General features: G+C 40.7%; 1 protein-coding gene across 1 annotated transcript in view; it reads left to right on the plus strand.

The window, feature by feature from the left end:
- Positions 1–15,059, plus strand: part of CNTNAP2 (contactin associated protein-like 2) — a 1,521,099-nt gene that overhangs the window by 73,892 nt on the left and 1,432,148 nt on the right. The window contains exon 3 of the mRNA XM_019508724.1: positions 4,556–4,749. Coding sequence (XP_019364269.1) covers positions 4,556–4,749 — 194 coding nt within the window. The remainder of the gene's footprint in view (positions 1–4,555; positions 4,750–15,059) is intronic.

A 15,059-nucleotide genomic window follows, 5' to 3' on the forward strand; every position in this document is an offset into this window, starting at 1 on the left:
CCCCAACAAGCTTTAGTTAGTTTCCCTGCCACCATTTTCAGCTCAGGGATGCTGATGCACACAACGCTCTGGGTGCTTTAATAGAGCGACTCTTGAAGCTGCTTCAATTAAAGCTCCCCACCCCTCCTCTTGGAGCACATCTATAAACACCCACAGGTACTATCCTGCTGCAGAGTTTTTTACTCCACAGCAGTGCACATTTAGATGCTGCCCCAGCTGGCTGGCACATGAGGGTGCTTTATTGTGGGGGCTGCCTGATGGCTAGCCCCATGCTGAAGCACCCTCATACCCAAGCCAACCCCTTGACAGCATGTGGAGCTGGAGGGGGGGGCATCCCTGGACTGGTAGGCTTACACCCTGGGCCTCCTGCCAGCCCGGGGCTGTTCTGCGCATGCTGTTGTCTCGGATGTACATGAAGAGGTGGTACCCAGGAGCAATAAACTCTGGAGTTTATTCATGGACCTTAATTGCATGTGTTGGCATACCTAAAGTGTTCAAAGTACGGCTCCCATTGACTTTACTTGCAAGTGTTAGTATTCAACACTTCTGCAAGTCAAACCCCAGGGTCTCAAGCTGGATAACTAGAAAATAAGGAACACACATTTAGTAACCATCCATGAAAAATCAATTCAAGTGATTTGTCTAGCAAGGCATAGGAACCCTACTTGCAGTGTCAAGGACAGAATCTATTTCTACAGGGTAGCATTTAATTTAATCACAGAACTATCCTTTCTCTCTACAGTCCCTTCCTCCTTTCATTATTTGCACAACATCTTTTGTGTTTATATGCTTACGTGATTCATACATAGACTTGGTCCAGTTCCACTCAGGTGCTCTAAGAAAGGCAGAGCAGATTATATTTGCATGGACACATCTTATCCAAGAACCATTCTCCTACTTAGCTCTAGTACCCACTCCTCAGGCTTCTCATCCTAGCCCTATTTCCTTCAGTCAGACATTCCAGTCCTACACCACCAACTCTATATCTCAATTTGCAATTTCTGTCTCCACACCATGCTCTAAATTTTGCTTTTTTGTCCTAGTCTTTTCCATTTCTCCTCCTACTTTTTTCCCCTCCTCCAGTTCTTGTCCATCAGCATTCAGTTTAGGTGCCTTTCTCCAACTTCCTGCCTGGAGTCTGGCAGATCACTGACAGCACAGGAAAGTCTTTTGAATTCTCACTTCTAATGCTTGGTTTTCTCCTGTAAACCCAAGATTCGGAGCATGTTCAGTCATTCCATGATGTATAAATGCACTGGAGTCAACTATAGGAAATGGAGTATGGAGTCTGCTGAGAATATTCAGCAAGTTTGCGTGTTAAACTCTAAAAAGTCTTTACTATGCATGTATATACTGAGTTGTTTTCAAAGGTTTATGATGTGGCTAAACTTGGACAAGATTTTCACAGGAACAGCAAAAGGCACATCCCTGAAATAGGGGTGTTTCTGCTGCTAAATGTCAAGTCTTTGAGGGGGAAAAAAATATACATTTTAGAACTATATAGTTCAAGGGTGGGCAAAACACTGTCCATGGGCCACATCTGGCCCACCAAGGGATTGTGTCCAGCCCATAGTGGGTCCCTCGGTCCTGCCTGGCCAAGGCACAGGGGACAGCATGAGCTATAGCATGAGCAGTTTGTCTTGCCATCCTGAGATGCACAGTGGGTCTGCAGTGGCCAGATTTGCTTCCCAGCAGCAGCAGCTCCTCTCAGCTGTTACTGCTGGACCTGGGTCCCACTGCCCAGGCACCCCAGCGCATATGCCTTGCACCCACTGCTGGGGCCAGGATCCATGTGAGCAGGGCAGGGAGTGGGACAGGTGGCTGAGGCCAAAATCACAGGGGGGTGACAGCATGATGCCAGGGACAGGGTAGAGGTGCAATCTACAGCCCACATGCCCTTGCAAAGTGCATGGGTTCTGTGAGCAGAGGCATGTGAAGAGTGAATTGCAGCTCTGTCCCAGGCCCTGGCCCCACATTGTCACTACCCCAAGAGTCCAGACCTGGCCCCAGGCACAGCTTCCTGCCCTCTTACAGCCTCAACCTGTCTACCTGGCTGTGCACCCTGCCAGTCTCCTTGGTCTGAAACCCTCCTTCTCTGCACAACAGCTCACCAAAACTCCTTAAGTGGATCTGCTCCGTGCTTGGCTAGTGGCTGGAATGGGGTCATGGGTAGGCAGGAAGTGGGACTGGCGGATGAGGGCAGGGCTGGGATCATGGGGTAGTGACAGCACAGGGCTAGGGCCTAGGTCACAGTTGCAATCTGCTCCCCATGTCTCTGCCCGGTGAACCAGTTGCAGGGGCATGCGGGCAGCAGATTGTTCCTATTCCCAGAGCCCTGGCCCCGTGCTGTGACTGCCTCTAATCCCAGCCCTGACTCACTTATCCCCACTTCCTGCCTACCTGTAGCCCCATCCCAGCCACACAGCCAGGTGTGGAGCAGAGCCACTTAAGGAGTTTGAATGAGCTGTTGCACGGGGGAGGAAGGTTGCTGACCCAGCCCATGAATGGTCCCCAAAACTGCCTATGTGGCCCATGGGCCCAAATAGTTGCCCACAGCTGATATAGTTGGTTCAATAACTGATTTACAAACAACTTTTACCCTTCACTCCAGGTTGGAGGGTCACTCATTTTATGTCATTCAAGTGCATCTCTCCATACCTGTAAGTGGGGCTAGAAGCTTGTGGACATAATGCCTTCACAAGGATATCTCTGAATCACTGTCCTTCATCTGCCTTGTATATACAAGGTTAGTTAGGGGGGGGACATTGGGTAGCCTGAAGAAAGAGCTTCGCTATTGCGTATGTGAATCCCACCTTTTAAAACCCTTGCACAGTAGCTGTGAAAGATTATAGTCTGTTTTCTCCTGACCCCCTCGTACAATTTGACTTTGTTCAGGAACTGGAAAATTTTGACAAGTTCCATTACTTGCTTAGTGTATATCATGACAGTATGTAAATACATTTCACTATAGTTACTCTTAAAGAGGCCTTAAAATTCCAGTGTTGTTTTCTACATATGCTCAGAAGCACTGAAATGACCTCCAGCTTGTATTATTGGCCTTTTGGAAATCTTAGACTGTCAAGAAATGTGTGGAAAAAATGGACACACATTTCATCTACAACAAAGTAAGTCACCTCTTATGTGAAATGATTCCATGAACTTAACACTGTAGAGAGAGAAAAGGAAAACACAAAACTTACCCATATGTTTAGATGAACCGTAGTTCATTACAGACCCAAAAATGTGGTGGTATTCTGCTTTTCCTTTATTTCTTTTAAAGAATGTTGCACTTATTATGTTATTGCCTAGTGGTGGGGTTTAGAAGAAGCACTTTAATAAAAACTGTTGAATGATCAAGTTAATCAAGGTTCCAGGTTTAAATTTAGTTTTAGCAGTGGAAAAAAGTAATACAGGTTGCCATATAGCAAACAACAGTTTTGTAGTACCACATCAGTCCTTCCAAATCCTGTTCTTCTGTTGGGATTGATCCCAAAGAGGATAAATCCCTGGAGTCATGCTTACCCTTCCATACTTATTTTTATGCACAGTAATCTCATGACTCAAGTCTGGAACACAGCAAAGATTCATTTTATTTAATTTTAGTTTTACAAGTATTGAAATAACTTTGTAAAATGTCATTGCTTGCATAGTGATCATTATGTCACCATCTCAGTAACTTCTATAACCTTGTAGATAACTAATTTTTCCCTTACTATTTTGTACCCGAGTAGAATAAGAACTTGCAATTAATACTTTGACATTTGCTTTTATCTATGCAGTATCGTCCTTGTTTATTAAGAGCAGCTCAACACAGTCTAGTGACTGAGTAGAATATTGTTAATCATATTACTATCAAGTTAATTCATAGCCCCATAAAGTATGAAATACGTTTGTCAGGCATCAGTTAATGTACTCTGTAACATCCTGTACACCCAACAAATCAAAATTGGAGCCATTATTGAAGTACTGTATGTCTTTTAAGTTTGACTGGTGCTGGTAGATTATTTCAGTCTATACATCAAACTGAAATACTGGACTCCCCAGGAAGGAAATTTTAGAGGTGCATGGTGTTGTCCTTTTCCATTTAAACTGTGTCATCTTTTTTAATTTCAAACACCATTTAAGGGGTTTAAGGAATCAATAGATTGTCACTGATTTGTGCCAACTGACTGACAAAGGACATCATGGTAAATTGGTCAGCCCATAGGCAATTAAAACATGACATATATTAATAAACTATAATTAAGGCATTACAAAGTCGTTATTCATAGTAGGTTAGCCCATGACATCATAAAAAGGTTAAAGCAACAATGTGAACCAGTTTGGAGAAAAATAAGTTCCCAAAAACATAGGTAAGAGAGGATTTTTTTTCCAGCATGCTTATATTTCACTCCTGTAAGTTTTTTAATTATTTGTTTTTATGTTAAACTGTCCTTCCACCTAGCAATCGTCAGTTTTACAATGTGTTTACATCGAGTGCTTGGTTTTGTTTGTTTGTTTGTGTTTTTTATTTTTTTTATTAAGAGGTTCAAATATCTCTCTTGCTTCTCAACAGGGGCTGGAGGTTGGTCTCCATCAGACAGCGATCATTATCAGTGGCTGCAGGTGGACTTTGGGAACAGGAAACAGATCAGTGCTATTGCAACTCAAGGCAGATACAGCAGCTCTGATTGGGTGACTCAATACCGGATGCTCTATAGTGATACAGGGAGAAACTGGAAACCGTATCACCAGGATGGGAATATTTGGGTAAGTCACTGCTGCAGAACTCTGGCACAAGCCATCACAATACACTTCTTTGATGTTTGACTTGGTTGTTAGAAATTGTGTCTCAGTCCTTACACCTCACTAGAATCTGGCACTCATGTATTCTCCAGGGAATAGTCCTAAAAGACCTGAAGGTCAGAAGGAATGATACAGGTTTTAGAGTTGCTGAAAGGTCAAAAAAACATGCACTATATAGTATAATGTAACAGTGTTCACTCCTAGTTCTACATTTTAGGAGAAGTTCATGATTTTTTTTCATGGAAGTGAAACCCAATTCCTAGATATTCCAAAGATGGCATAGTCAATGACAACGTTATCTGAGAATAGTATCTACTGGGTTGACTCTAGTGTGTTATAAATAAGATGTCTAAAAATAACAAATTGTAGCATAGCTGGAGGAGAACAAGCCTACCAGCTGCTACTTGCATATTGGAGAGTGGGGAAGAAATGTGTTGCATTGAATTGCTTGTGTTCCACATAAATACTGCAAGTAGCTTTATGCTATAGTAATACTATAACATTAGAGGTAGTCATGTAACTTTTGGTTTGGCCTTTCAGCTGTGTTATAAAAAAGCTGTTCACCTCTTTCTTATCCTGAAAGATTAACCCAGCATTTTGTCTGAAAGAAGAAACAAGGATATTTCTTATCCTTCTCTTCCTAAATTTAGTCCTAAGAGATGTTCGTCCCTTTTAAAAATGTATATTTGTAAAAACATATTGAGGAGCTCTCATATGTCTGGAATTTAAGCAAGTTTATTAGGTATGGTGTATAGCAACCCTCCTTGCCCCCCGCCCCCACAAATAAATAAAACTAGCCACCCCAACAAAATGAACTGGGGTAGGGGGAAGAAAAAAATTCTGGTTTCTGTTAGAGGCAAGAAAGTGTAGTAGTGTGTGCTATCTTATATTCACAATTTTGTCAGTTCTTTTATTGAAGCCTTTTAAAACAAAATATTAAAAAGTAACTTCAATATGTCTATGGAGTAAAATGAAGGACTTCAGCTATATAAAAGAAAATTAATGTGTATCTGCAGTACATGCAGGCTGTATTTACTAGATTACGGACATATTGGAAAACTTCACCTGTGTGTCAGATGTATGATATGCAGAGAGAGAAAGAGAGAATTAAGATGGAAGGGGGATAATAGGTAGCCAGGAAAGTTCCAAGTGTTAGACTTGTTAGCATATGCTACGAAGAAGGTTGTACACTGCATAAAACCCCAGTTGTGAAATGTTCCTGCAGTGGGAAGATCTAGGATTTTTCTAAAGATCACTCTGTCTCTCAGACTATGGAGGGATATGGGGGGCAAGGAGTGGCTTCTGCCCCCAGGCCAGTTTGGGACACTGGGGAGCAAGGCAGAGAGTAGGTGCATGAAGGGGAGGACCTGCCTGTTGCTACCATGGCTTCTGTCCCTGGCTGACCCCAATGTGGAAGGAGCCCCAGAGCTGCTCTGGCTGAACTCCAGCCAGGGACTGTGGAGAGTAGCTGTGTGGGGTGCCATGCTTGGGTGGTAACAGTGGCGGTGGCGTATAGGTTCCTTTTTCCAGTGCCTGCACTCTGCTCACTCCACGTCCCCTTCCCTTCCATGTATCCCCCCACTGGCTGGGGGAAGATGCTGGAAGGAGGAACCTGAATGCTGCTGCAGCCGCTGTTACTAGTCAAGCTTGTGCCTGCAGCAGCATCTCTGGGCCCTCCCCCTACCTGTCAGCTGGAGATGACTCCTTCCAGTGCCTGCTTCTGGCTGAGATCATATTGGGAATGTGGGAGGGAGCAGTTACAGGAGAAGGAAATCTACTTGTTGCATTCCTGTCCCTTGCCAAGCCTGGTACACCACACACATGATGCCTGCAACCTGTGGCTGGAGCAGAGCAGAAGTGGCTCTGGAGCTCCCCCCACCCCTGGGTCAGTTGGGTACAAGAGCAGTGGAAGGGTGGTGTGACAGAACCGCTGCACCCCTTGGATCCACTCCTGCTTCTGCATAGGTGGCTGAGAATGAATAGTCCCCTTGAGGACTATTTTACATATATGAAGAGTCCACAAGAGGACTCTTCATATATGTAAAACTGTATGATGATATCAAACTCAGATGTATGAGTGTTTGTAAGATTCAGGCTGAAGAAGGCATTTCAGGATAGAAGCTTGGGCCCAGAGCAATTCCCTTCAAGAACCCATGGATGGAGGCCTAGGCAGCTGCAGCTAATAGATTACAAAACCTGGTTGAAGGTTCGAGCCAGTTGAAGGCCTGTTGCATGATTGGAGGAAAAATCTGCTGTGTAGGTTCTTCACTTGAAACAGGGCTTGCCCTTGTGGGGTGTTCTGTTTTATTTATTTTTAAACCTGTTAATATTGTTTTCTAATCCAAGCTGCTGAGGTATGTGGAAGGGTTCTACTTCCATGCTGATTTCTTAAACTAAGTATGCTGAGTCTTTGCCCCAAAGAGCCTCTTCTTCCCTCTAATTAACAAACAAACAAATGAAAACCATTCTAACATTATGGGGATGACTTTGAGATGCTGAACTGCCATGTTCACATTGGACAATGCTTGCAAAAGATTTGACATTTCACCATATGGTGTCTAATGAGTCGTACCAGGTTCCTGCTTTCTCCATGTGGAACCTATAATGAAAGTTCATAAATTCATATCTGCTGCATGCATCTTTGGAAAACTTTTATTAAATTGGTTGCAACTATATATATATTGCAACCAATTTAAAATATATTTTTTTTTTTACTATATATATAGTATAAATAGCCATCTAACAGTGATACCCTTTATCCCTACCCCCCACCCCCCACTTTGGAAAGGTTCATTAACATACCCTTCCTCTATACTCCTTGTTAAGAACACAGCAGAGTAACTATCAAAAATGCTCTGAACCCACTCTGTGGTTGAAATAATTCAAAGGGAATTATGTTGGAATCTTAGTGACAGCTGTTTATATTTCATGCAGATAATTGAGTTATCTCCACAACCGATTTAAGTCCCTCCCTGCTACAATCCCATGTCCAAGTAGCCAATTTTATGATTCTTTGGATATTGACCCAGTGTTTACTGCTGCTTAAATCAAAAGTAATTCCCCTTTCTCACTTTCTAGGCCATTAGAAGGACAGGGGATTCGTAGGGAGCTGGCGTAGAAAACATCCTCCACAACAATGAACTGGGACTTGTAGAATCAGCCAGATGTGAAGTTTTAATTCCCAAGTTTAAATTGTTCTCTCAGGTTACATGAGTACAGTTCCTTGTAAGAAGAATTTAGCCTACTGGCTTTTAACTCTCCAGGATTTTTATTCACTGGAGAGTGGCCTTTGATTAACATCCCTGCACACACACTTAAATGGTATTGTTCCCTGACAACAGAGCATCTGAAATGAGAGGAGAAAACAGAGGAAAAAAGGAAAATTGAAGTGTAGAGTTCAGCAATATTCAGTACTAAAGCAGCTGTAATATCAAATGACACAGCCAGGAGACAAAATGTGAAAAATAAAAGGGAACCTGCTTAACTGAGAGACGGAGACAGAGCAAAAAAGAAATAATTTCCAGCAAAGATCTTCATTAGAACAAACCATGATAATCTACATAAAATTTTGAAATGACCCCCTTTTGAATGCGTTAGTCACAGGGAAAAAAAAGTTCTATAATTACCTGCTAAGTAAGAGAGAAATCAAAAGTCTCACAGTAAGACTGTGATGGAGAAAGAGCTTTCAAGGTGAATTTAGAGTAAGCTTTCCATTTCTATGAAATAAATTTTCTGTCCCCACCCCCCTTGGACTTCTGAATATTTTCAATCCTATGAATTTTAATAAGATGAATGAATGTGCCCTCTTTCCATAAAATGCCTAGCAACTAGTGAATTTTGATCACCTCTTCCGACTACACTCCTGTATTGTGAGATTCTAATTTGAAGCGGTCATGAGGTTTCCCTAAATATGTCAATTTACTGGGATGTTTCATATTAGCATAATATGTCTCGATTTAAGTATTGATATAATCTGTTTGTCTATATGAACTATATCCAAGTATTTATCTGCAAAATACATATCAGATCTTAGACTGTGTTTCAGTACTGGTTTTCTTCCCTGAAGAGCTCAGTATGGATGCTATAAAGTGTGTCACATTAATTGTGCTGAGTATAATGGAGATGTGGCCTATAACTGAATATAAGTATAACTAGGGTGAAAGAAAATGCTTGGGTATGCTGTAATGGTATAGAGTAGGCACAGAAGATCCCTAAGATTCAGGCCTATCCTACAGGAAACTGGAAGACTCTAGTTACTTTATACCATGCAATTAGAGGGTACTAGTTGATTTCCTATACTTAAAATTAGAGTATACTAATAAAAATGGTGAGCAACTCCTGCCATCTTTGTTTTCTTATTCTTTGAGATCACAAAGATGTTAAAGTAGGTACTAATACAATACTGAGGTATTGATGGGAAAAGTGAAATGAAATCACCTCACATAGACACTCTGGCTATGTATAGACACTCAAAAAACCTGAGGCAAAATTCATGCAAGTTAAATTTTCTGTAAGCAGCGTAGTTTATATTGGTAGTGAACAATGCTTCTGCTTTTGTACATTTCTAGGTGGATTTTTCTTATTAAACTTGAATACAAAGCTAAGCCTAAAATGTACTTTGCATTTCTGTTAGTAAGAAGAATCTGATGCTACTTAACTGAGAGCCTCCACAGCACAAGTATTAAGAGACTATATCTCAACATGTTGGCACGGAGAGAGAGAAGGTCTACAGATAGAAGTTCTACAGATACCTGGCCCCTTAGCCAATGCTGGGTCAAAACAGTACAAGTAGCTTACAAAGGAAAATGAAGCCGTAATACGAAAGGCAGGATTCTGCACTAGTACAATGGTCCATACATTGTAACTTGGATTTTCAAAGGAGCCTGAATGACTTAGTCACTCAGTTCAGCTGATCATGGGACTTCAAGGTGCTTAATTCTTTTGGGTCTCCTTAAAACTTCTCAGCGTATGTAAATATGGCTGTTTTCGTACAACTTAGACTAAGCCAAGACAAATGAGAATAATATGTCCACCTTCCCAACTATTAAATAAATTTAAAAGGTGGGATGATTTTTCTCCTTCCTTTCCAGCTTTGTACACCTTCCTGCATCAGATTCTTCTTACTAACAGGAATGCAAAGTACATTTTATGCTTAGTTTTGTATAAGTTTAATTAAAATTTTTCACCTAAAAATGTACAAAAACAGAAGCAGCAAAACACAAATATGTTCTTCTCCCTCATCCCTCCACCTCCCCCAGACCAGGAAGTAATTAGAGAATCTAGGTAATATTTAGTGTGATTCTGGAAAGGAGTATACTGGAAAGATGTCTAGATTAAGGAAAAAGCCTCAAAGTTAATTTTGATATATAAACCTGGTGTCCTGTTAAATTCCCTTTTTTACCATTAGAGAATCACATGAAGCCATTTGCCATTACTTTAGTCCATAGTAGAGATCTATAGAAATAATGGATAACATTTAGCTCTAACATAAACACAATCAACTGCCATATAAAAGGAGTAGCAAGGGTATGATTGACCTGAACTTCAACTCAAATTTCATGTCTCAAGTGAGGTTGACTTCACAATGCAGTTTTGTTCCTCTTCCCTTTGATACAGGTATATATTGATGTCAGGAAAGTGAAAGGAGATGTAGTTTGAGTCTTTTGAACAGCAACAGAGAAGCTGTATGGTAAGGATAAGGTGGAGTTAAGCTATCTTAAATGCTACCAGTTTTCATGCCCTGGTGGAGATTAATAGTTACCATCTGCTATATTGGACCCATCAAACTATTCTCTGGCTAGAGACCTATTGTTCTTCTTTCCCTATCACAGGCAATTTCACACTTGACTTCCTACTTAAGCCTCATACAACCGTTTGGGGAATTCTGCTTTCTCAAGATCTCTACTTTCAGCGATTATTATCCTTCCTATCCCACTTCCTGTTGTTCTCTCCAAGCTGACCAGTGAATTTTACCCGTATTTGACTAGATTTAACCTGCATTTGAAAGGGTTGATAGTGTCTGCCAACAGCTTGCATATATGTGTAAGCACTGAGAAAATTTGAGAGAATGATCTGTTGGTCTTTCTTCATCCTACTTTCCAGTCCTGTTGCCTAGGCTAAAGCAGCATTTATTTCTAAATAAGAAGTTGCTGAGTACCTACCTTCCTACTGATATGGCAATCAGCTATTTAATTTCCAAAGCTAAATTTCCTCTTCCATGAGATTTTTTGTGGAATCAAACTATTTTCCTTCATACTCGAGCAGAATCCCAATGTCAAATAATGTGCAATAAAATTATGTGATAACTTTGCAGCTAGATTCTTATCATTATTGCTGCTTTCTGTAGTTAAATTAATTCTCAGAATCTCAAATGGAAACTTACATCACAGGTGGTTAAGTTGCTAGGTTAATAAATTTGTTGGATTAATTATTGCATTCCTGTGAATTCAATTTGTTTATTAAATTGAATGATCACATTATAAGCATCATCCTTACAGCCACAATTCAGAAACAAGAACTGGGATTTGATTTGTATGTGACTTGCTATTTGTTAGTGTTTAGACCACTTTTATAATATAAAAAAGAGTCTAGTGCCATAAATTGTGCAAATCCATTAAACCTAGTGAGATTGCTTGATTTATCAATAAGTACAAAATTTTCAGCTGGTGTTTGTGACAGAGCTCTGATGTCAGTATATTGTAAGTTTTAATTTAAAGATGCCCTGACCTATCTGAGCAGTATTTTATGCTTCGCATCTTGATTTTTTTTCTATACTGATTCCTGCAAAGTGAACAATATCATTTTCTGCCTGCTCAGTCTTGGAATTCACTCTGGATTTGCAATGCATTTCGCTGCTAGCAGGAACCATAGAAGATCTCAACTTTTTTTACATTTAAAAATTCTTCCATCACTTAATATCCATCACCCTTTCTGATAATGAACCTTTACTTTAGAAAGACTGTGCTCCACTAACTAGCAGTTGCAAACCACCAACCAGGGTTAGGTCAGTCTCAATTCCAAATCGTACAGGCATGCAGAGGGATTAAATCACACAAAAAGTGGCATGCCCAATCTAAGTTAGTTTTCCTGAGTAGGTGCACTAACTTAGAACAAGGTTGGGTTAATCCATTCTAAAAAAGGGTTAACATGATCTCACAAATATGTTCTCAGCACAGTTCTAGGACTAAGAATGCTCAGCCACTTGCTGCTGCCCTTGGGCTATGCTATTCTCACTCACCCCTCCCTGCAATCCTAACTGGGTTATTTTTTAGCCCCCCCAACCTTACTTCCTCCCTTGACCAGGCAAACTTGCATTCCACACACCCACCAGTCCCTGCCCTGATCCCACCAACCTCCTCTCCTACAGGCCTGCTAGCTCCCCATCCCAGCTGCCCTTCACCCCACCCCATCAGGCTCCTCGTGTCACTCCTGGAAACAGTGAATGTGAACTGCTTCACACAAGACTTCCAGCTTAATTCTAGGCAGCTTAAAGCAAGCCACCTAGGCAAACACTCGTTTGCACCCTTAGAGGTCAAGAACCTATACTTCAAAATATGTGTGCACAGAAAAAATCTTTCTCTATCCTAAAGTATATTATGGGTCTAGTGTAACTGTCACTGCCATTATATCTTAAAAAAAAAAAAAGTGTTGACAGAACATGTTTGCAATTCAGGCAGTTGCTGCCTGTGCATTTTTAGGAACCCGGAGGGTAAATTATTCTGAAAACCATCAGTTCTTTACCATGATGGAAAAGAAATATGCCCCTTTCTGTACCGATCTTCCCTCCCCCCTGCAACCCTCCCCCCAAAAAAACCTGTAGAACTTTATAAAGAAATTGTGTGAATGCTTATAAGGAAATAGATAGACATTGCAATTATACATGTAGACTGAGAATTCATTATATTTGTGTGCTTATATTGTGATACAAATGTAGCAAAACCATTGCCACTTCAATTTTTTTTTCATGCAAGGTTAAAGATACAGTGAATTAGTTCACCTGTAGTTAAAAAGACAGGCTGACTCAACAGTTATGTTAGAACAGCTGATGTGTATACTGGAATGGCAGTCCTTCCTCCCCTTTTAAAGTAGGTATATCTGTCTATTCATAGCGTTAGGTACCCAGAAAGGTATCCACCTGAATAAGTTGCAAATGAAATGGCAAAATGCCTTTAAACCAAATGCTTCAAGATTTTATTTCCCGTTTATCAAAGGGATCTTTTCTTTTCAATTAAAATGATAGTTTCCCTTGAACATTTAAAGTTCAAAACCTTTAACATGAACATTAAAATTATACTTAAATCAAAATAGTGACCCTTCTGGTTTAGTGTCTTGGCTTAGGCAAACATAAATAGGCCAGGGCAAACTAGCCAATGAGATTAGATATATGTGGAAAAACCATTAAGTTATGCAGGCAGTTACCACTTGTCATGAAATATTACATATTCTTCAAGTACCTAACTATGAGAGAGGAGTAAATGACTATATTGTGTGATATTTACAGGGACATGGGAAAGGATACCTGCACTGTGAGGTACTAGGAAAATGTACATTAGCCTGTCTTAATACACATTAACTAAAGAGCACGTTTTTTTAAGTGATGCTTTAATGCACATTAAAATAGTTTAATGTGCATTTAAGTACATGTGTAGATGCATCCAGACGTTAAATAATAGATGAAGGCTGAAAATCACTTCTATGTGGAGGGCCAACATAATGTCTGTAGAACAACTGGAAGAATTGCAATTTAGTCTGGGAAAGAAAAGAACGGAGGGAGCAAATTTGGTAACACAGATATTAGTAGCAACATTCCACGTGACCACACAGGTGTGCTCATGCCGTGCTGCCAGGCATGCCTGCATGGCCACGCATGCCACACAGCTTAGAGGGAATGCTGAATAGTAGTCTTGAAGTTTGCGACACTTAGGGTTTTAATTTAAATCAGTGCTTTTCAACCTTTTCCTCAGCATGACCCCATTTAAACACTGGAAATTTTTTGCAACCCCAAAATGATGCAGACAAGATCAACAAGTCATAAATATGACATTACAATATATATGGTCTTTATATTTTTCATTTAAAACATTTAAAATCATTTTAAATTATCATACTTACAAACAGGAAGCATATTCATCATAATCAATCAACACTGTTGAGCATCTTTGTGGCCCCATATTTTATCATTGCAACCCTAACTGGGGTTGTGACTCCAAGGTTGGGAACCGCTGGTCTAAGTTATAACCATTTCTAATAGTTGAAACACTATCATTGTTCAGCTTTCCCCATATCTAATGAAGTCTTACACCTGTACTTGAACACCAGGATGGAATCAGTAAAACTGCTTGTTTTGAAAGTAAGAATATTTTCCACAATGAAGTCCTTAGATTTTAGGTTTTTGGGGCCAAAGACCATGTCTACTTTTGTATTTACATGATTCCTGACTTCTGAGGTGATAGTCTTTCTCAGGTTCTCAAGTGGAGCACTCTTGCATTGCCAACAGTAAAATCAGCAGTTCTGCACTTCTTTTCACTGTGCCATTATTACTTGAGTGCCAAAGAATATATAATACTACCAAACGGGTGCATCAGCATAAGACGTTTACTGTGGAGCTGCCTAATTAACTCTGCAGTAAAAGTTTCAGCATCTACACATACAGCCCTGTTAGGCCACAGGAAAGTAATAAACTCCTCAGGAGGGTAGTACTTGTAAATACTGTACAATTGTACTATTCAATTGTGCTGTACAAATACTTGTAAACTGCTACAGAATTTTTTCATGTGTGAGGTATGTGTAGACGCTGACGGCGCTGGCTTGGGAAAAGGGGTGCTTCAGTGTGACGGGTACCTGCCAGACTGGAGCACCTTTGTGCCCCAGCTAACCCCTTCACAGCATATTGAGCTGCGTTGGAGCAGTCCCTAGCTGGCAGGCTGATCCCCCAAGCCCCCTGTCAGCCAGGGCTGCTCTGACCCAGCTCAGGATGCTGCAGTCCCAGGTACGCTGTTTAAACTGCATGCCTGGGAGCAATAAAGTGTGGTGCGATATGCACAGAAGTTTATTGCTGTGTGATATATGCCAGAGTTTATTGCTGCACATTAATTGCACACGTAGACACACCAAATCCCTATCAAGTTGTATGGGAGTATTTTTCATCCATTTGGGGTGGATGTAAACAATAATATAAGATGCAGGTTGTGGGGAATTTGACCCAACACTTATAGATAGTTTTGCATAATAAAAGGACAATCCCCCCGCCCCCCCCCCCAAAAACCAATCAATTA

The sequence above is a fragment of the Gavialis gangeticus genome, unplaced genomic scaffold (genome assembly GCF_001723915.1).
Source record: "Gavialis gangeticus isolate Ggan-Ray unplaced genomic scaffold, GavGan_comp1, whole genome shotgun sequence".
Classification (NCBI taxonomy): Eukaryota; Metazoa; Chordata; order Crocodylia; family Gavialidae; genus Gavialis; species Gavialis gangeticus.